General features: G+C 26.7%; 2 protein-coding genes across 33 annotated transcripts in view; both read right to left on the bottom strand.

Moving 5' to 3' along the window:
- LOC122712573 (calcium/calmodulin-dependent protein kinase type II alpha chain) overlaps nucleotides 1–3326 on the bottom strand; it is a 138468-nt gene extending 135142 nt beyond the window's left edge. For 6 of the 29 annotated variants that reach the window (XM_043932321.1, XM_043932324.1, XM_043932320.1 and 3 more), the window contains exon 1: nucleotides 2305–3319. In XM_043932321.1, the coding sequence (XP_043788256.1) occupies nucleotides 2305–2369 (65 nt within the window). In that variant the 5' untranslated portion in view covers nucleotides 2370–3319. Of the gene's footprint in view, nucleotides 1–2304 lie in introns of all 29 variants that reach the window. The other 23 variants (XM_043932325.1, XM_043932327.1, XM_043932315.1 and 20 more) reach the window with 9 other exon arrangements.
- A 199-nt stretch (nucleotides 3327–3525) lies between these two features.
- Nucleotides 3526–13689, bottom strand: LOC122712471 (glutamine--fructose-6-phosphate aminotransferase [isomerizing] 2). 4 transcript variants are annotated; one of them, XM_043932173.1, is made up of 15 exons: nucleotides 13541–13689; nucleotides 11206–11313; nucleotides 10991–11080; nucleotides 10395–10538; nucleotides 10148–10314; nucleotides 9718–9859; nucleotides 8550–8573; nucleotides 7685–7705; nucleotides 6549–6706; nucleotides 6191–6430; nucleotides 5919–6117; nucleotides 5603–5847; nucleotides 5365–5520; nucleotides 5157–5285; nucleotides 3526–5074 (listed from the first exon to the last, which is right to left on the bottom strand). In XM_043932173.1, the coding sequence occupies exons 1-15, from the start codon at nucleotides 13659–13661 to the stop codon at nucleotides 4829–4831; spliced, it is 2190 nt and encodes a 729-aa protein (XP_043788108.1). In that variant the 5' UTR covers nucleotides 13662–13689; the 3' UTR covers nucleotides 3526–4828. The 4 variants fall into 4 exon arrangements, with proteins under 4 accessions (XP_043788108.1, XP_043788110.1, XP_043788109.1 ...); XM_043932175.1 differs by lacking the exon at nucleotides 8550–8573; XM_043932174.1 differs by lacking the exon at nucleotides 7685–7705.
- Nucleotides 13690–21144: the final 7455 nt, after the last annotated feature.

Consider the following 21144-nt stretch of genomic DNA (forward strand, 5'->3'; position numbering starts at 1 on the left):
ATCTTATTGTTATATACTTCAAAAAACAACCATATTTTAATCCAGTTCTATTTCATCATTTAAATATTTAATAAAATTGAATTTTTCTTTTCACGCGAATTTAATAATTTGCGAGATGCACTTCTTGATCAAATTAACATATATCTCATAACTAACATAGTCGATATTTTAAATAATTGAAAAAGAATATCTTCTCGGCTTGTTTTTCAAATGTTTATTGAATTTAAAACATTTGAAAAACAAGCTATCCCATTACAAACTCTTTTCTAATCCATAATTGCATTCAACATTTGAATACATATTTTTCCATATATAATTCATCTAATTACAGTAAAAAAGATTGCAATAAAAATATTTCTAGAAAATCTATGGCTTCAATATTTCAGAACGAAAATTATTCGAAATACAATAGCATGGCATATTTTCACATATTCGAAAACAAATGAGAAATCGACTGAGCGTGTTTATACACGCGGACAATATTCTAAATCAGCCAATTCTAATTGCGAATTCGTAGTGCTGCCATTCAAATTAGATTCACTCGATTTTCGTGGCTGGAAATGTGTGTTAGAATCAGGAACAACATCGAAAGCGATCGCGTTTGTCACGAATCGTCCTTGCAATTTGTATAGATAAACGGAATCGTCCATAATGTGAGCAGCTTCGAGAAAATTCGATTAAACAATCGATGAAAGAAAAAATCGATAGATCATTTTTAATATGAAACAATCCATAATCTTTAATAATTACGGTATATTAAAAAAATTTTGAATTAAAAATATTTATTTTTGCTTTTAATTGTACGATTTAAAGAGAAGAAAGGGAATAATAAAATATTCCAAACTGAATCGAGCAGGTGACATTGTGTAACGCGTGCTCTACGCGTGCTCTACGCGTGCTCTACGCGTGCTCTACGCTCCGTGTTTATCGACCGTACCACGAACTCTCCCAAAAAGATACGGGGTGTGGTCAGAAAATTTTCTTTTCTCGTATGCACGATTTACGAATCAAAAAAACTTTCGTGATTGTGAGTCGAGATCATTCGAGATCACGAATGATAGAAGATGAACGATATCGATATTCTATTGAAACTATCTATATCAAAACTTTCCTAACCTAAAAAAAACCGCATGATGTTTTAACTTATTTCCCGATAATTTTATTAAGAAATTATCGAATAATTCTTAATAAGAATAACGTAATAAATAGTAATAACACATTTCAAAAATAGTAATTAAAAATTATAAATATTAATAAAAATAGTATCGAAACGTGACTTTCTTACTATAGAATATAGCATCGAACGAATAAATCATATTGCAGAAATAGGTGATCGAAGAGAAGGAAACAAAATGCTGGCAACTTTTAGGACAACGTCATGCAAGATTACAACCACCTGCCGTTACACAGCCGAACACGAGAGAATATCATTGAACAATAAAAAGAAAGCAGTCGATCGAATAAGGACATAGACGAAAGAGATGAACGAATGAAAAAAAGAGATCACGAATAAAATGAAGAAAGAAAAGGAACAAGAGTGTGAGAAAGATGTCGAGGAGGGGGATGAAGGTAAAAAGCGGCGCGACGACATCGTATTGATTTGATGACAGATCCGCATACGATGCGGATGCTTCGTTTTCGACGGTGAGACCACCACGACAGCACAAGGCACGATAGCAAGCGCCCTGACGCTTTATATATAGAGTCTGAGCCACAAGCAGACAGGCCGTGCTTAAATATAGACGAAATGCAACGGGGTGTCTCCCGCGTGTAAGCAAGGGACATGAAACGACGAGATAAAGAAGAATGGAGAAAAAGAGAATGATAAACGGACGACCAACAGAAGTAGGAAAAAGCTAAAGAAGAAAGAGACTCTGCGTACGTAGAGAATAATCATGGCCGACAACACGGCGTCGTCTGCTAGTAAAATCGCGCTCTAAACTGATCGTCATTCGCGGGTCCATCTAAATACCGCACAACAAATGCCGCCACTGATCAGTGATACGAAATACATCACAATATATGAAATATACGAAATGCTTATACATATTACGATACAGGTTCGTGTGTAATACAAATCAAAATGAATTAAGAAATAAAAGTACATAAGAGAAAGAAAAAGAGGATGAAAAGACAAGAAAGACAAAGAGATATGAAATGTGTGTACGAAATAAAAAAACGAAGTAAACGTGACACGCGGTAACGTTAAATCAAACTCTCATTGTCTCTCTTTCTTCATCTTCGTTCAGTTCATATTCGTTACTTTTAAATATTATGAATGTTTTTTTTTTTTTTTGTACTTACTTGCCCAGTTCCTCTTTGAGCTCGTAATTGTCACTAAACCGCGTGCAAGCGGTCGGAGTAGCCATGCCGAGGTATCGCGATTATTTACCGCACTAACCGAGGAACGTAAGCGCGAGAGCCACTGCCGGCCGCCACTACTGCACACGCTAGGGGAAACTTCGCAGGTCAAATTCGATCAATAGAGGGGAACTGCCGCGGCGCTGGTAGAACACCGGGTAACCGACGGAAGGGAGGGTCGTCGGGCCGGGTAGAGGGGAAATGGTTTTGTCCACGGGAGCCGTGTGTTACCGTAGCACCGACGGTGGGGCAAATCGCGGTCGTGCCAGCAAATACTTGCGAGCAACGATGACTAAATTCTTTCACGACGCGTCCGCACTGCTCGCCGGCAGACTGTCGACTGACTCGCGTAGTGGTGGTAGCTCGCGATGGCGCAGGCGGTGTTCACAGTGCCGCTACCGCCGGCAATGGCGACCACGACTACGTATATATCTGGTAACGACGATCAACAATGATACCACTGCTGGCAGGGCTGATGATAGAGCTTTGCTAGCAAACCGTTCGAGCGCAGCCAACCTCGATGAAATAACCCAAGGGGATCGAGACAACACATTTAAATTTAGCACCTGGAATTATGCTCGATCACGCGGCTAATTTTTTAAGATCACGCTTCATGTATAATTTACTTTTTATTCTATTTTTTTTTTTTCCTCGTCAACGCAACGATCGTCGCGCAACTATACGCAGCAGCGTAGTTTGTAAAAGAATATTTATTTCCACTTAATAAATACAATCCATCAAAAAATAAACTCGTATTGATGAAATTATGATCGTTTCTTGTAATATCGAACAAATAAAACTGACACCGATTTCTTTTACGTTCTCACGTTACGAATAATCGAAAGTAGTTGCGTACCGTCGCTGGTTAGACGGGATATCGCGCACTGACTCAATTTCGCATGTCCGACATAAACACGAGATTTACTACTGACGCATACGCCGTCCAAACGAAGCTTTGGTATCACTTCGATCGACTTTTTGGCGCACGTCCAATTAGAACGATACTCGTGTACACTTGATGCAAGCATAGATCTAAAGAAATTAAAAGATGTACAAACTTCTATATGATATATGAATTTTAACTATATTGCCAAGACAATATTAAAATTAAGACATTATATTAATATTATTAAGTATAAAATTTTTATATAATATACTTTTATATTTTTCTTTAACAATTTATTCAATACATTTACATTTTAATTGTGATTATATTTAAAAAAAAATGTACATCCATGTGCATTTTGTTGAACACATATTATAATTTGATATGAATAACATATATATGTGTGTGTGTGTGTGTGTGTGTGTGTGTGTGTGTGTATATATATATATATATTTATATTTATATCTTCTAAAAGTTTATTTGTTGCTTAATATACTTTAAAAGATATTATATATGACCTTATAAGTAAATTACAGACGATTATGTTATTTTTCCAACACCTCAACTAATCAATATAAAAATTACATTTATTTTTCTATTATATTTAGTCAACAAACAAGAAACCGGAAATTTTTTACAGCTATAAGATGGAACATCAAAGTTTTACTACATATATTATAGATAAAATCCGTAAATTTTACAACATTTTTAAACATGAATATATTACATCAGTAACAAAATTTACTTATAAGTTGTTCTCATATATATTTTTCGTAGCAAAATCGAAGATATTTATTAAGTAAAAACATTTCATATTTGTTCCTGTCTTAAATACTGTACAAAATAGAAATTTTTCAAAGCATATGATAAAAATCATATTTTACTATGAAGTAAAAAATACGATTATCATATACATAAATTATTATTATTTCTTTCAATCGTTTAATTTTCTATTAGACCTAATCCATTATTGTTTGTTTTTTTTATCTCGATTGAAATTTATGAAATATACACATCTGCATACGCACATATGAACATTTTTCAGAATAATCACATGTAAATATCGTAGCATAAGATCACGATACAATTCTTCTTTTTCTGCAGTCTTATTCAACTTGATTATAAGAAATAGAATTACATTTTATTTATAATCTGAAAAGCGTTATATATTTTTCCTTTTGTTTCTTATTAATTGGTATAAATATATACAATTATTAAATGCACTGGAATTATTTTCTGGAAAGTCAATTAATTTAGTTCCATGTAAGGAACTTCTTCATTGATTTTACTAAAAAGTATTTGTTTTTTAATAAGATTAATATAAAGACTAATAGCTAACTGTAAATATTTTCTAACACGTTCACAAATACAAGAAATAAATACAATTGCATTTATCTTATTCGTACTTTAATACGATATTTAGTATTTAAAAACGTATCAAAATGTAATCGATAACAATTTCATATTATTTCGAAAATTTCTTCTGTGCCGTATTATTTTTTATAATTCAAATTCAATTCAAATTCAATATTTAACAATAACAATATTTGAAATAAATCCCTTATGTTCTTAAATGAAATTTTATTCAACCGTGACCGATTTTGCTAAATTTCTTGGACAATCAACATTACATCCACGAAGAACTGCAATATGGAAAGATAAAAGTTGCATTGGAATAACAGTAAGAATTCCTTGAAGACAATCCACTGTCTTAGGTACTTCAAGAACTTTATCTGCAAACATTTTCGTTTCACTATCTCCTTCTTCACAGATAACAATTGGTTTACCATCTCGTGCTGTAACTTGTTGTAAAGCATTCATGCATTTCTAAAAAAAATTATGAGATAATTATTACCACATTTTACATTAATCACAAGTAAAATTAATTTATCTCAAGAATTCTACTTACTATATAAACTGGATCTCTCATAACGATCATTATCACTGGCATTGAATCATCTACAAGTGCTAAAGGACCATGTTTTAATTCGCCTGCCATAATACCTTCACTATGCATATACGTCAATTCCTTAACTTTCTGTAAGTAAAAAAGTAAAATTATAATATGAATACGTTCATAATAATTTAAAAACATCACATTTTAAATTTAGATGTACCAGAGCACCCTCCATACACGTCGCAAAATTGTATCCTCTACCCATAATCAACAAGGATTTATGTTGGAATAAAGATTTTGCTAATTCTTTGACTTTACTATCAAGTTGAAGAACTTTACGAATAAGATTATCCAAATTTTTTAATCCTTCAATAATCTGTTAAATGCAAGAATAACGTATTGTAACGTATTATATTATTCAAAATTTATAAAAAAATTAATTAAGAAATTAATAATACCTGTTGACGTCTATTACCAAGAGAAATTCTGTCTTCACTCATAACCAAAGCAAACATTACAAGAGAAATAAATTGAGAGGTATAAGCTTTTGTACTGGCAACACCAATCTCAGGACCAGCATTTATATGAACACCGCAGTGTGATTCACGACAAATACTACTGCCTACAGTATTGGTAATACCGACTATTAAAGCTCCACGTCCTTTACAATATCGTAAAGCCATTAGCGTATCTGCTGTTTCGCCTATAAATAATAAAAATAAATTATATTATTTCACATAAATCAATAAATAAATGAATTATAATATTCATTACCTGATTGTGAGATAAAGAAACAAACATCATCTCTAAATACTGGCGTGTTTCTATCTAGGAAATCAGAAGCTAATTCAACCATAACTGGCAATTCAGTTAATTCTTCCAAAAGTTGTCTAGTAGCAATAGCAGAATGATAGCTTGTTCCACAGCCAATAAGCATCAACCGTCTACATCTTTTGATCTCAGGAATGTAATCCTAATAGTAAACTAAATTAAATTAATTTCTATTAAAAAAAAATTGAAGAAAAATCAAATTGTCATAAACTTACTTTAATACCTCCCAACGTGACAGAATTATCCTGGAAATTCAAACGTCCTCTCATAGTGTTTACCACTGATTCAGGTTGCTCAAAGATTTCCTTCTGCATGAAATATTGATAGTTACCCTTCATGATCTGTTGGATTTCCATCTTCAACGTAGTAATTTCTCTTGCATGAGGATCATCCATGCATCGACGAAGTCGATGAATGCTAAGAGCACCTTCTTTCACGGCAGCTACATCATCATCCTGATATTGAGTAAAATTATCATCATTTATTGATTTAATTTATTGATCATTAATTTACTTATTTACTTATTGAAATAAAAATATTTATATTAATTAATGAACAAAAAAATTTATTTACTTCCAGAAATATAACACGATTTGTGTGTTCGATCACAGCACTGGCATCAGAAGCAAAGAAATATTCGACTTCTTTATCTTCCAATGGTTGAAATTCGGAAGTACTCTCGCTGCGTGGTATCACCGGAAGTTCAGTATTTCGGCCATGCGGACGATGATCTATTAAGAAGAAAAAATTAATTTTCTTTATACTATTGAAATATATCAAATATCCATTATTTATAGCATATGAACACTTTATAAATTCACAAATCCAATATGATATATAACCATCTTTGATTAATTATTAATGATCCATGATATCATATGGAGTACAGTTTTCGAACTTAAACATAATTTAGAGATTAAATTCAAATTTATACATAAAACTTAAACTCTTCGAATAAAAGGCGTGGTTGATATACCAAAAATAGCACGATGCAATTGAATTAAGAGAGCATTAAGGAATATATCCATAATTGATTACATCCTGCCATTTCTTTGTTTTTACAAGCCCCACACCAAATTAGCCGGAAACGTGATAAGTAATAATACGTATAAATCGCAGCAATGTAATTAATTATCCAATGTACTTTTAATTAATAAACGATATTAAATAATTAAATGTTCGTGGAATGACAATAACAAGAGTGATGAAACTCATAACATGACCGTGGCGATTATAATAACAAAGCGATTGGAAAAGTACAATTATTAACATGTATATATAAAATGCAACCTCATTAATTGTTGTGATAAACAACCAAATGATGAAACGTTTTTCATATATTTCAGTAATTTAAAAAGAAGAAGAAAAAGGAATATCCTAGGAGAAGAAAAAAAAACACCCGTTTAATTAATAATTAAAAAAGAAGAGGAAAAACAATATCTATCGAAGAAGATTATCGTGTTAGATATATTCTGTCCTTTTTTTTTATATTGTAAGAAAATACATTCTGTATACGTACTGACAAGCAAAGTAAGGCACGTGCCATTTCCTTAAATTCCATAAGATTAGCGTGTAGCAATCCAATTCCAGATGGTTCGTGATGGTTATGAAACTAGCAACATCTTAGCATGTTGCTTTAAAAGCGTGATTATGAATGGATCGATGGCAAGCAGAAGGAAAAAGAGACATATATGACTATAAAGTATTACCTTGTGTCGGCGCTTCACCTTCTGCTCAAATTTGGATGCGGGGGAGGTGACGAAAAAGAAAACAAAATAATTAGCAAACAAGTAATGCAGTAACAACAGCAATACAAAATATAGTGACATGAAAATAAAATAAGAAAACATGATGCACACGCTATATTCGTTATATGAATCAATTGTATACGAAATCTAGTTTGTATAGAAAATTTGAGAAAAGACATTTAATATATATTTATTAAAAGAAATTTAAGAAAACAATTTTCATTGAATAATGTTTATAAAAATCCATTAGATATCTTTTCACAAATTCTTGTATGCAATCAAACATGTTCTTTTAATCACAAAGCTTCAATGCATAAGCTTCTGCCGAGGATTTGGAGAAAAAAATGAATTTTATTTGTATTGCAAAATAATTTGCAAATTTTTATGACTATGATCTTTTTCGTTTGCTATGCTTCAAAGCAAATTAAAGTATTTTTATAATGATTTCCTGTAATTAAGTAATATGTATAAATATATGGAATGAATCAAAAAAGAGAAAGAATATTATTCTTGTTAGAGATAAAACGATAAATATTCGATTACAAAAGATTTCATGAAAACATAAATAAAATATGTAAGTATTATGATATATAAAATAATGTCACGGAAAAATTTTGTAAAATATACATTAAAAATAAAAATAAAAATAAAAAAAGCAAAATTAGTTTGCATGCATTTCTCAGACAATGGACCTTTTGCACAATAGTTAAAAATATAAATAGTTTAAAATATCTTTTCTCAATATAAATTATTATATAAAGATAAAAGGTCCAAAGTTGAAAAGAAAGTGAGATAAGTGTAGAATAGTGTAGAGTAGTGTATATACCTTTGCTTACGCATGGAGATTCATCTGTTGAGACGAAAAGTTGAGAAGAACATAACCATTGGTGTTCATGCAAAAGAAACATTATATAGTATCTATAAATACATGCAGCGACTGTTTAATTGACTTTTAAAAAGAAACAAATAACAAATATAATTTGAATGAACAAATATTATATAAACAACACTATTTTGCAGAATAACATGCTATCATCTAATAATAATGTGCTCAAATATAACTATAATATAGTAAAATATCAGTTATCCAAAGAATTGATCATATGAATACAAAATGAATATATTAATATCTTACAAATTATATGTATATCACATTATTTGAATAACTGATTTATATTAAATATTTTCTATAAATTTTCTTCCATATAATAAGATTTTGAAATTATATGAAATGCTGATAAACTGAAAATCTATTAATAAATAAATTTATATTCTTATTATTTTGGATAATTGATATTTCATTACTATTCAAAAATAAAATATTAATTCAAAATATTGTTCGATATAAGCAGCTATGAAAAAAATCTAATATTCACAATTTCATGTTAAATACTTTAAATAAAAGATAGCAATAAACACAAAATACTTTGCATTAGTATAATTTATTTGTTAATCGTTGTTAAACAAAGATTTTTATTCAACATAAATTTATGTCGCTATTGAAAACACTAAAGAAAAACATAAAAAAGAATGATGATGATGCGACTTAGTATGTTGCTTCGCGTTAATTACTTTAAAGAATAGACAAGCTTTAAATTGAAGACATGCTATTAATATACCTCATATTTAATCCTTAGAGTTGATACATAAAGAGACCATAGTTATTTTTAGAATATTTTCACCATAGTATTATCACATAGCAATTTCCTTTCAAGAAGATAGAAGAGGGATAATTAACCTGACAAAGGAAATATCACTAATTCACCTTCTTTGGATATGATAAATATTTAAAAATTAAAATAAAAAAGCATATATTTCCATCTCTCATACCAATGTTATCAATATCACTTTAAATTGTAGCTCTCGGTGCCTGAGCGAGATAGCCTTGTGATCTTTTTTAAGATTTACCAAATCTTTATACCTTTTTCAAATACACGCTAATATTTCAATTAAAATGCGTTTCAATGTCGATTCGAATACATCCGCCGACTTACCTTTTCCATATAAGATGGGTACATGATCAGTGGCCAATCTTGTTTTTGTTTTAATACCCACAAGAAGTGGTGATCCTCTTCTCGTTGCCACACATTCGCCCGGAAAATATTTGCTCTTGAAGCACAGAGCAAATGCACCTTCCTAAAATTTCAATTTTTTTTAATAATCTAATAATGTGATTTTTTTTTAAATTAAATTCTTTTCCTAACTTATTTTTAAAATTCTTTCTGATATAATTATTATTAAAATCAATATTATAATATTTTGTATTAAACGATAAAATTTGCAGTTGTTTAAATAATTACTCCTAATACAAAGCGATAAAATTTACAGTTGTTCAAACAATTGTAATTCATAGTCTGCGATAAAATTTTCAATTGTTCAAACAATGATAATTAATAATCTGCATGTTATAGTAACAATACTCACCAATTGTTGAACAACTTGCTCGACCAGTTCGCGAAACGAGTAACCAGGATGCTGCACCCAAAGATGGTGAATGAGCTTGGCGATTACTTCCGTGTCGGTTTCACTCTCGAAATTGTAGCCCCTTTGCTGGAGTAACGTCTTCACTTCTTTATAGTTTGTCACGATGCCTTTATAGAAAACGTGACTTTAACAAAACAATGGAGACAATAATTTCTAATAATTACCGAGCATCAAATAATATTCTTACCATTGTGTACAACCACAAAAGCATGATCAGTATCTGATCTTTGAGGATGCGAATTTACTTCCGATGGGATACCATGAGTCGCCCAACGAGTATGTGCAATACCAACATGGCTATGAATCTTTGAGTCGAAGTCAATATCAGTATCTATAAAGAAATAATGAATTTTAATCAATTTTATCTTTCGTTATTCTCAAGTATGATCTCACATAGGACGAATAAAGAAACTGAATTCAAAAAAGAAGTTATAAAAAGAAGTTAAAAGAATTTGAATTCATCGAGTGTGAACAATTTTCACGAGGAATTTTATTTTATTGAATACTTTTTATAATATCTAATATCTTGATGAATTGAATTAATATGAATGCAGAAACTTTTATATTAGATATTTTATATTAGATAATTTTTTTTAATTCCTCACTATAAAGCGAAAGTTTTGCGAAGAAATTTTACAAATTTTACAAAATTTTTAATTTTCTTCAAGAAAAATAAGATTTCTCAATTTATTTTAATTTATTTTTTAGATTTTCATTATTCATTATAATAAGATGCATTATTGAATTATAAATAGAAAATAAAAAATAAAAACATGTACTTACTACAAAAAATCTCTTCTTCGAGAGCCTTGACTTTTCCTTGCTTTTTAATAATTGAGATATCCTTGCCATCGGCGCTGTCAAGTGCAACACCTGGAAAGGATATAAAACTTGCATAGAATAGTATCTCTTTTATCGAATATTCATTAGTTTTCTATTCCCAGAAACAGAATAGTCGAAAGAAAGCTATCGATATATTATCAATAATTCATTTATACCTGCCGAATCATAGCCTCGATATTCCAATCTCTTTAAACCACCAACCAGGAACTCGAGAATTTCCTTTCTGCTCTTTGGTGTCAGATAATTGAGATACGCGAATATTCCTAGAAAAAAAAAAAATATTTTATAATATTTTATAATTTTTCATCTGATAAATTTGTATCATATTTGAAAATATTTTGTATACTTTAAATATAAATATTTTTTTTAAAATTTCAATATTTTCGTTTTTACTTTTTTTTATTAGAAACATTGAATATTCGAGATTAGCAATTAAAATTAATTATTTTAATAATCACATCGTTTTTAAACGATTAATAAATCTTTTCATTGATTTCCTTTATCTAGCTAAGAAAAAAAAAATGATAAATTTTTTATACATCAACAATGATAATTTCATTGGATGTAATTTGGAAAAAATTATATAATATTATATTATAAACTTTTAAATCACTTACATACAAGATTTCTAAAATTTGTTTAACTGTACTTTAATTTTTACTTAAGTATTTTAATTATAACCATAACTAATTTTAACTAAAAATAAATGTATTTATTTTCAGTGAAAATCATTATAAATGCATTCTCTGTTATAAAATATTTAATTCATTTAATTTAAAAATGTAGCAGTCATTTATTGTAACATATTTCGAAATTAATGCAAAAAAATATTCAGAAAATTCAGAATAATTCAGAAAAATATATCTATAAACATATTATATGTTATATCTAACGTATCATTATAAGATATAAATAAAATATAGAACTTACAACATAGAATACTAGTTAATAGAAATAAAGCACACGACAAATAATCAATTCTTCTACATTTATTACTCAGGATAGCTTTAACATTCAATCATTGTAGATTTCTTGCTTAATTCAAATAAAAGAAATTTCACATTTTTTCCTGTTTTTTTTCAATGATTTATTCAGTTAAATTATACGAAACTTTCGAATCAACTCAAAATTCCAATCATTCTGCTTTGAATAAATTTTATAGTGTATTCGCATCGATACGAGAGTTCGTGCTCGAAGTCTGTATGCCATTACAAAAATGCAAAAAGTCGTCGCCCGTGAACGAACCTACACAGAGAAAAGAGACGTGTGCATGAAAACAGGTATAATTCGCCATACATGCGCATAAGTGAAAGGGAAAGCTCACGTGTACATGAGATCGAACGAAATGTTTGTTAGAATGTCTCGTGCGTTCTGCAATATCCATTTTGTCTATTCTATGCTTTTTTCTAAAAAACGAAAATCTGAGAATAAAAAATATAAAAAATATTTGATATTAAATTGATTTTCATCGATAATCACAATACATTGTATAAAATTGTTAAAGAATATTTTATCGGACGATGATTCGATTACTATCGATAATTAATCACACATGCGCAAATTTAAAGTATCGAATTTGAAAAGATGGCGTTGTTATCTTCGATTAAAAAGCAAGTGTGCGATCTATGCGATAATCGATTTTCATAATTCAGTTTCAATAAAATAGTGAATGAAAACAGTTTTGCGCAATAGTATAAATAATATAGTAGTCGAAATAAGAAATAAAATTATTTGCATTAAAATATTTTCTTAATTATATTAGGTATGATTAATTTAAAGTAATAATTTTAATTTGTTTTTATAATAAATGAATTTGTTTTGGAAAAAATTTATTTAAAAAATCATAGCGTAATATGATAAACTAAAACTAAAAAAAAATCACTGAAATAGAATATCTATCACGATTCGCCACAGTATTTAAGCTTAATACATTTATATATATTTTGAATTCTAATTGTCATACGATACAAAATTAGAATGCGAATTAATTTTTTTAATATAAAAATTAAATCTCTTTACAATAAAAATAGGTTATAAAATATTAGAGAGAATTAAATGCACTTAAAATCAACAATCAAGTGTACAACATAGATTACTTTGTTAATTTTCTTTTATATGAATTGATACAAAATGATATGTATTGTTTTTATATTTCCAATGATAATCGCGAAACAGATTATATTGAAATTCATAAGAAATCATATATCGTAATAAAATTTACAAATTAGTAAATATTTTATAGCTTATCTCTCTCGTTATCATGTAGTTAATTTAACGATTATTTTGCTTTACTTTCGAAAATAAAATTTCCAATTCTATCAATTGTAATCGAGTTTCATAATTTTTTTTCTTTAATTTCTTTTCTACCTTTGTTTTAAGTATCAAACATCTCTTGATAACGATGAATAAGAATAAATAACTGTATCTTTAGTGCACTCGAGTAATATACATTGTTGTAATGATATAAGATAATTGAATCGCTGAACCTACCACCCATTACCACTAAGGAAGATACGATGAATAAATACGAAGAAAAAAGATCACCAATCGAGGAACTGTCACCGGGAAGAAACTTACGAAAAGCGAAACAATCGCGAGCATAGTAGTGCATCGGCGCGTAAATGTAATTTGATTTCGTGCCGACCCGACAATAGACGATCGAACGATCACGTCACGATTAGATTGCGCTTTACTGTAATCGTCGATAAGTTTCTGATAGAGAAACATCCTAAAAATGATCTGCAAAAAAGAAAAAAGGAAAAACAAAAATTTTCTTTTAGATTTTAAATCTAGATAAGTCTGATCCCACTTATCTAGAGAAGTAATTCCTCATTAACGATCAAGCTTTTATCCCGATTTTTTAATTTCAATTCAAAGAATTAGTAAATCTATAAAAGATAATATAGTTAATACGGCAATAACATATTGTTTCTTTTTTCTGGAATTTCTGGAATGGAATTATATAATGAGACTTTTCAGATTCGTATGTTTCTAAATATTTATATATTTGTCTATCTTTTCAACTATATATTTAGATATTCAAAGGTCTTATATTTCTAATAATTTTGCGATATGATAATGAAGATTAATACTATTTTAACATAATTAAAAAATCTCAATATGCTAATAATAATGTAATTTTAATAATATATAATTTAAATTGTTATTTAATTTGTGCATTAAAATTTATTAAATCATAACGTCATCAAAATTGATATTGAATCATTTTATGATATGATTAATTTTTTATTTTTATTATTATTTTTTATCAATACAGGCATAATACAATCAAGATAAGTGAATTATTGAATAATCGTAGAATTCTAGTTTTTAAATTATGTACTTCATAGATAAGAAATTGATAATAATCGAGTTTATTCGAGTACTTATTTCCTATTATACAGGTATTAACATGATTTTTTTTCTTATAGATATTGACATGTTTTCGATATGTTGAACTAATTGGAAAAGTAAACTCAGAAATAAGTCAATTTATTCTAATTTATACAGTTAATATTCAATTATAGCTAGTTTTTCAATTATTTAAACTTTGTATGAATATTAACTAAACTAAAACTGTTATATATATAATCTTCTAATAATTACATTTTTTAAGATATTCGCAGATTTATATAGAATTTATGCATATCAATAGTTTTAACATTTTATCTCTAAATATTATTTTGTAAATTTGATTAAAGTTTGATTAAATCATTTACATTCCATAATTTGGAATAAAGAGACATTAATAATTAAAATTTATAATTTTAATAAAATAAAAAAAGTTTAAAAAAAAGATTTATTAAAAATTTTTTATTATTAAATAACATTTTTTTGTTAAACAATAATTTATTATTAATTTTAATTTATTATTAATTTTAGTTTATTAAAAGAAAAAAAATACTAAAAAATAGATAATCATTTTGAATATATTTTGAATTTATTAATAATTTGAAATCGTTTATCTTATTAAAGTCAGTATTGCAAATATTATTTTCCAATTATCAATCAAATTGAATTGATTTCCTCCTTTAAAATAATTTGATTGTTTACCTACTGATATGAAAAGATTCAGTTTATATAAATCTGAAAACTTATTATAATGCATTTGATCTTCATGAAGTCGAACAACTGGAATATAGAACGAATATAATTACAATATAATCGTTCTACTGACACAAAATGATTCGATTAATCCAAGAAATCGACGAGAAATGCTAACGGTACGTATATACAGAAATAAATCTAATATAATTGATTTCCTTCCTTTCCTTGAATCATATATGATCCTTCTGATATATGATATATATATATAATTTATATAATTCTTTTCTAAGTTCTTTGATTGCAACCACAATTAGAACATAGTTGTTTCATTTTCTATTCATCTTATTTTGTAATGGAGGATATCCTAAATATATCAAATTTTTCATTTGAGAAAAAATGTGGATAAATCTAGCTTTAATAGATATATATATTTGCAAATCTTAAAACACACTACTAAATATTCATAAATATAACGGAAGTTAACAAATATTCTAGATAGATATGGATTTTATGTATCGTTTATTGCTTTTTATTTCAACTAGAAAAAATTTATTTATAGCATTTTTCAATCGACAATAAATCTCATAATTAATTTTATTTTTTATTTGTTGTTTATTGAAATAATAATTAATTATAGTTTTAACGAATTAAAGTTTTATGTTATTTTGATGTTTATAGAAAAATAATAAGTAACAAAATAGAAAGTACTAACTTAATGGAATAAAAATTTATAGATGAATAAAAAGAAATTTGTCTTTAAACTAAAAGTTAAAATCACTTAAAGAAAGATTTGAAATGTCGTTTGGAATATATATTTACCAAATCAAATCGAAAAAAAAACAAGTGACAAATTGGTGAAAGGAAAACCAAAGTAAAAAGATGAATCATAAACGAATTCCTACACGATTGAACGAGTTATTTTCGTCGTGGATCGAATAAATTCTCCACTTAGAATTCCATGGACGTAAACAAAAATCAGGTTTTTCCTCGAGGCTATGAGTTTGAATTTTGTGAAAAAGGTAAAGGTAAACTGGTGTCCTATGTACTCAAAAATATGCAGAAACATCACTATTTGCAAGTATACAATATCTTTAAAAAATTATGAATCAATTTAAAAAGATACGTATATTAATATATAATTTTAATTTTCGATTTTATCGTTTTAAAGATTATTAACGAATGAAATGCATTCTATGCATCAATATATTATATGTATTGCTGAAAGAAATTACTTTCTACCGATTTGTAATAATATTTAAATCGACAAAGTAAATATTTGAAGTTCAAGTAACATTTAAGTAAAACCAAGGTAATTAAAAATTGAAAATGTACCAGTTTCTGGGGATTGTTTTATAATAAGATCACGGCCTTGAATGGATTGGATTAACCAAATTTATTACATTTATTACAGTTATCTTGAATACATATCCAAATTATGTCAAAAGTAATTCAGATTAAAACAAGCAATAAAGTAGTTACTGTAATTCAAATCTTATTGCAAAGCTGAGGAACAAATTTAGATATAATCAATAGAGAAATTTTTTCTTTCAAATCGTAAAAGATCAAAAGAGAATTGTTGAGAAATAATAAAAATGTAATAATATCTTGATAAAAATAATCAATTTGATTTTTATATATCTCATATCAAAATCTTAAAATTTTAATTTTTAGTCAAAGTATATTATTGTTTGTCTCATACTATTTTATATATAAATAATCAAAAATGATAATGATCGTTTATTTTTATAAAAAGATGATATTTTAATACATTAATAAATTACTATTAATTATTATCATATTATTAAATCATTTATATGCTATATTGTTTGCATTTCTAAATTTTGATTCAAAAATTATGATTAATTGTTGATTATTTTTGAGATATCTGATAAATTAGATAAATATGGATAAAATAGATATAAATAATTCTATAAAAATTTTATTATTGTTTCAATGATTATCACAACAAAGTTAATTTTGATAAAGTTTATTTTCATTTGATATGCATTTGAACGCTAATTTTTTTAGTTAGTATAATGTATACCTACACGCGTATCATATACCATACATACGAGGCCATCGTCTAAATGTCACGTATAACTATCCTGTAAAACGCTGCACCCTCTCTCGTCGGCATCAGATTTGCCACCACGTAACTTTCACTCGTAGTTCGAGGCAAGCACGTCGATATTGAGATTCGATTCGACTCTATTGTAAGATATTATGAGTGTTGACAAAACCACGAAAGGATATATAAGACGTCATGCAAACGTGGATTATTACTTTGTTCCAATAAACTTTCGATGAACTTTGAGAAGTTTGTGGACGCAAACATTTCATTGAGTCACGTTGTATCATTGCAACATACATCTACTATAGCCCTGTTACCTGCGAGAACATAATGTCGAGTCTATATGCTTCCGTAATTTGATGGAATGTAGTTTTGAAACGCGGATTTTTTAACCAACTATATAATAACGAAATGAAATGAATACTTATTTATTTCATTTTCATTTTCTTATTATATTTTCTAATTTATATAGAATTTTGTGAAAGTTTTGGATAAATGAATCAAAATTATTTTTCATAAAATTTATGATATTAGAATCTGTATGGAATTTTATAATTTAGAAATTAAATTCTAATAATTTTTTGCAGATATAATAATTCTATAAGAAAAAAAGAATTATTAAATTCTAGAAAATTCTAATAAATTAATTAAGATTGATCATAAAATTTTCTACATTCTATATCAATAATTAAATTTATATATACTAATAAAATGTGGCAATCGGTAATCAACCGATTTTATAAGTCTATAATTGAGAAGAATCTTTCTTCCTTTTACAGCTCTCTCATTTCTTAATCTTATTTCGACATAATCTCAATATAAGGATTCAAAAAAATTAACTCATCTTTTACTATTCGTCGAAATATTTAATTATAAATCTTTCGAAAATATTTAATATAGCAATATGACTATTATCTGAAAAATGTTTTTTCTTTCATCTTTGGTAATTTTATAATTTCAAAACTTTGACAAGCAAAATATATACAAATTTTTCTGACATTTATTAAATATTAAGCATCAAAATATAAATATCTGGGTTGTTGGTCACAATCACGATTCGATTATTCGAGAAAAAAATGAAAATGAAAAAGTATATTTGGAAAATATATTTGAATTTGCGAAACACAATATCAGTTAATAGTATAAAACTTAATTAAAGCTAAACAAGCTTTGTTCACTTAGCTATAGACAGAATTAAAAAATAGTTTTTATTCAAGATATTCGAGCGGGCTTTAATTAAATTAAATAATAAAATAGTTCTAAAATATATAAAACAATAATCTATAAATATAAAAAGAACATAAATTTTCATTGATTATTTTATATGAGAACACGATTTGAATAATATGAAAAATTAAGAATATTAAAAGAAAATCGAAATTCTATAGATTATATATCAGAGATATTATGATTGAAAACTATTATTAATATAATATTATTATTTAGTTGATATAGTTAATATAGTATAATTTATAATATTTTTATAATAATTTATAATAATTAGTTGATATAATTAATTAAATAATTTAGTTGAATGAATATAACAGTCCTGAATATTAATTTTAAAAATAATATTCATTCGAAATATAATAATCGTTTTGTTCAATCGATACGGATTAAAAAAATTATGTTTTTGTTTAATTAATATTTTATTTTTTAAATTAATTTATGACTGAACATTGTTTAATAATTTTTAAAGAAAAGTATTACGTGCATAACGAATTCCTTTTTTTTTATAAAAAATATTGAAAAATTGACTTCCGCTATGATTTGAGTGATAAAAGAAAAAAATAACATCATATAGTAGAAGAATGAGGTAAAAAGTTTTCGTAATCTCTTCCTATGTCTTTTTGTCTATCTACAATAACATATTCTCAATATAAATTTTCTATAATAAGGGAAAAAAATAAATTATACACAAAATAATAAAAAAAAAAACAAGTTTTTTTCATTTTTATCCATATTTTCTTTCAAAAAGTGTCAATATTTTAGTATTTAATATTATTGATATTTAATATTAATATCTTAATATTATAATTAATATTATATTTTCGTTTTGTCTGTAAATCATTTGTCTTTGCATGTTTTCTTTAAAATAAATTTACCAAAAGAAAATAAATAAATATTGTAATTTCAAAGAGAGAAAGATGGGATTACCACAAATATGAACTATTAATTTCTTTCATTGAAGTGAATACCAATGCAACGTAGATTTTCAAAATATTTATCAGGAATTATTAAAATTCATATATTTGTTCATTGATATAAAACGTTTATATTTTACTTTATAATATTCTATTTGTTTTTATTCCGAATTTTTTTTACTTTATTGATAATAACGATTATTTTTAATCATTAAATTTTAAAATATTCAAATATAATTATTTATTTTATTTCTGTTCAATTATGTTCTTCCGAATCTCTCATTTCTCTTATGAAAGCAAAAATTAATGTAAATATTAATGCAAACTTCAGAAATTATATCTTAATCGATTTAAATAAATTAATACATTATGCAAATATTGGTTGTGATAAATTGTGTAAAAAATTATTAAAATAATTTTCACAATTTATGTAATAGATTTAATTTTTATATAAATATATTTTTATATTTAATAAAATAAATAATTATTAATTTATATCAATTCTTATTATATAGTTTTATGAATTAATTTCAAAATTTTTCATTCTGATAAAATCTTTTTGTAAGAAATTAAAATTAAAAAAACAAAATTATACTGCATTCATCTCTTCTTTTTATGTAATGAAAAATCTAAAACATATGATACATAAAAATCTAAATCTAAAATATTTCCTGTAAATGCTTAGATTCATTATGTGATTGATATTAACACATTAATAAATCCAATTTTATATAATAATCAGACTTTTAAATATCCATTCTCTATTTGTGAACAATGTTTAAATCATCAAACCAAGTATTCGAGATACCAGATGTTGACTTGACTAACGTGGCGGAAGAATCACACCGGTGATATATTTATATAGAACAAACTATTATATTGTACCTAAATAATCTGTCAATTATGCTTTTTATTTGATTTATATGAAAGTATATTTTTGTCATAAAAATTTTTCAATCAAGCAATCCATCAATATCGTTCATTCTAACAAAAAATACGATAGAACGAAAAACTCAAGTTTATCAAGTATCAAATAATCATCATTTACTCACCGCACATGTTGTATATATTGTTGAATACCCGCCACGTAAGTTAATAAGATTGGACACAAGTAGAAAGCAATCAGAATGTAACTAGCTATCTCCGTAATGTTCTGAATTACTGTGAAGCACAGTCTGAACTGCACTACAGCGTGCTGTTACCTCTTATGATATAAGATTTCATATGGGTGTGGATACAATCACATCTATAGATAGTTGATTTATATGTATATGTAATTCTGTCACGTCGAATCATTGACAGTGGGCACATCATTTGCACGTTGACGTATCGTATCATAAATAAAGGATTTTAACAAGATAAGAATACAATGGAAAATTATGGATTTTTTAGTTAATACATAAATAAATACTATATAAATACAAATAATGCAAAAACATTGGAGACCGTGAACTAATAATGAGATATATTGATAAAACTATTTGTAACAATATCACAAAACACACGCCGTAAATGTCACTCACAATCCATAAATGAACGAATTATTAGGATCGCTTTCTTTTTGATTTTCCTTATTCAATTACAAAAATGACAAATAAATTTGAAAGATGAAAAATATCAATGTGTATAGAAATGGATGAAAATGGATGAAATGTTTGGATGGAATCTTGATGACTTAGTTCTTATTCACACTGTTACAAAAGGTAGGGTGCGCTACCTGTCAATAAATTTACCTATCGATAATTTAGATATCATGCTTTTAAACTTTTTAAAGTTTTTATTTTTATTATTAAATATACCATCGATCTTAAAATATATATAATGGTATGTAA

Source organism: Apis laboriosa, unplaced genomic scaffold (assembly GCF_014066325.1).
Source record: "Apis laboriosa isolate Shangri-la unplaced genomic scaffold, ASM1406632v1 scaffold202_cov151, whole genome shotgun sequence".
NCBI lineage: Eukaryota > Metazoa > Arthropoda > Insecta > Hymenoptera > Apidae > Apis > Apis laboriosa.

Bases quoted from the DNA above. Each gene is read 5' to 3' on its own strand.
- LOC122712471 (XM_043932173.1), bottom strand. From the start codon at position 13,661: ATGCACTACTATGCTCGCGATTGTTTCGCTTTTCGTAAGTTTCTTCCC. The intron at 11,081-11,205 runs GTATAAATGAAT...TATCCTTTCCAG, and splicing joins TCGAGGCTATGATTCGGCAG to GTGTTGCACTTGACAGCGCC. The intron at 7,706-8,549 runs GTATATACACTA...AAATTTGAGCAG, and splicing joins ATCTCCATGCGTAAGCAAAG to AAGGTGAAGCGCCGACACAA.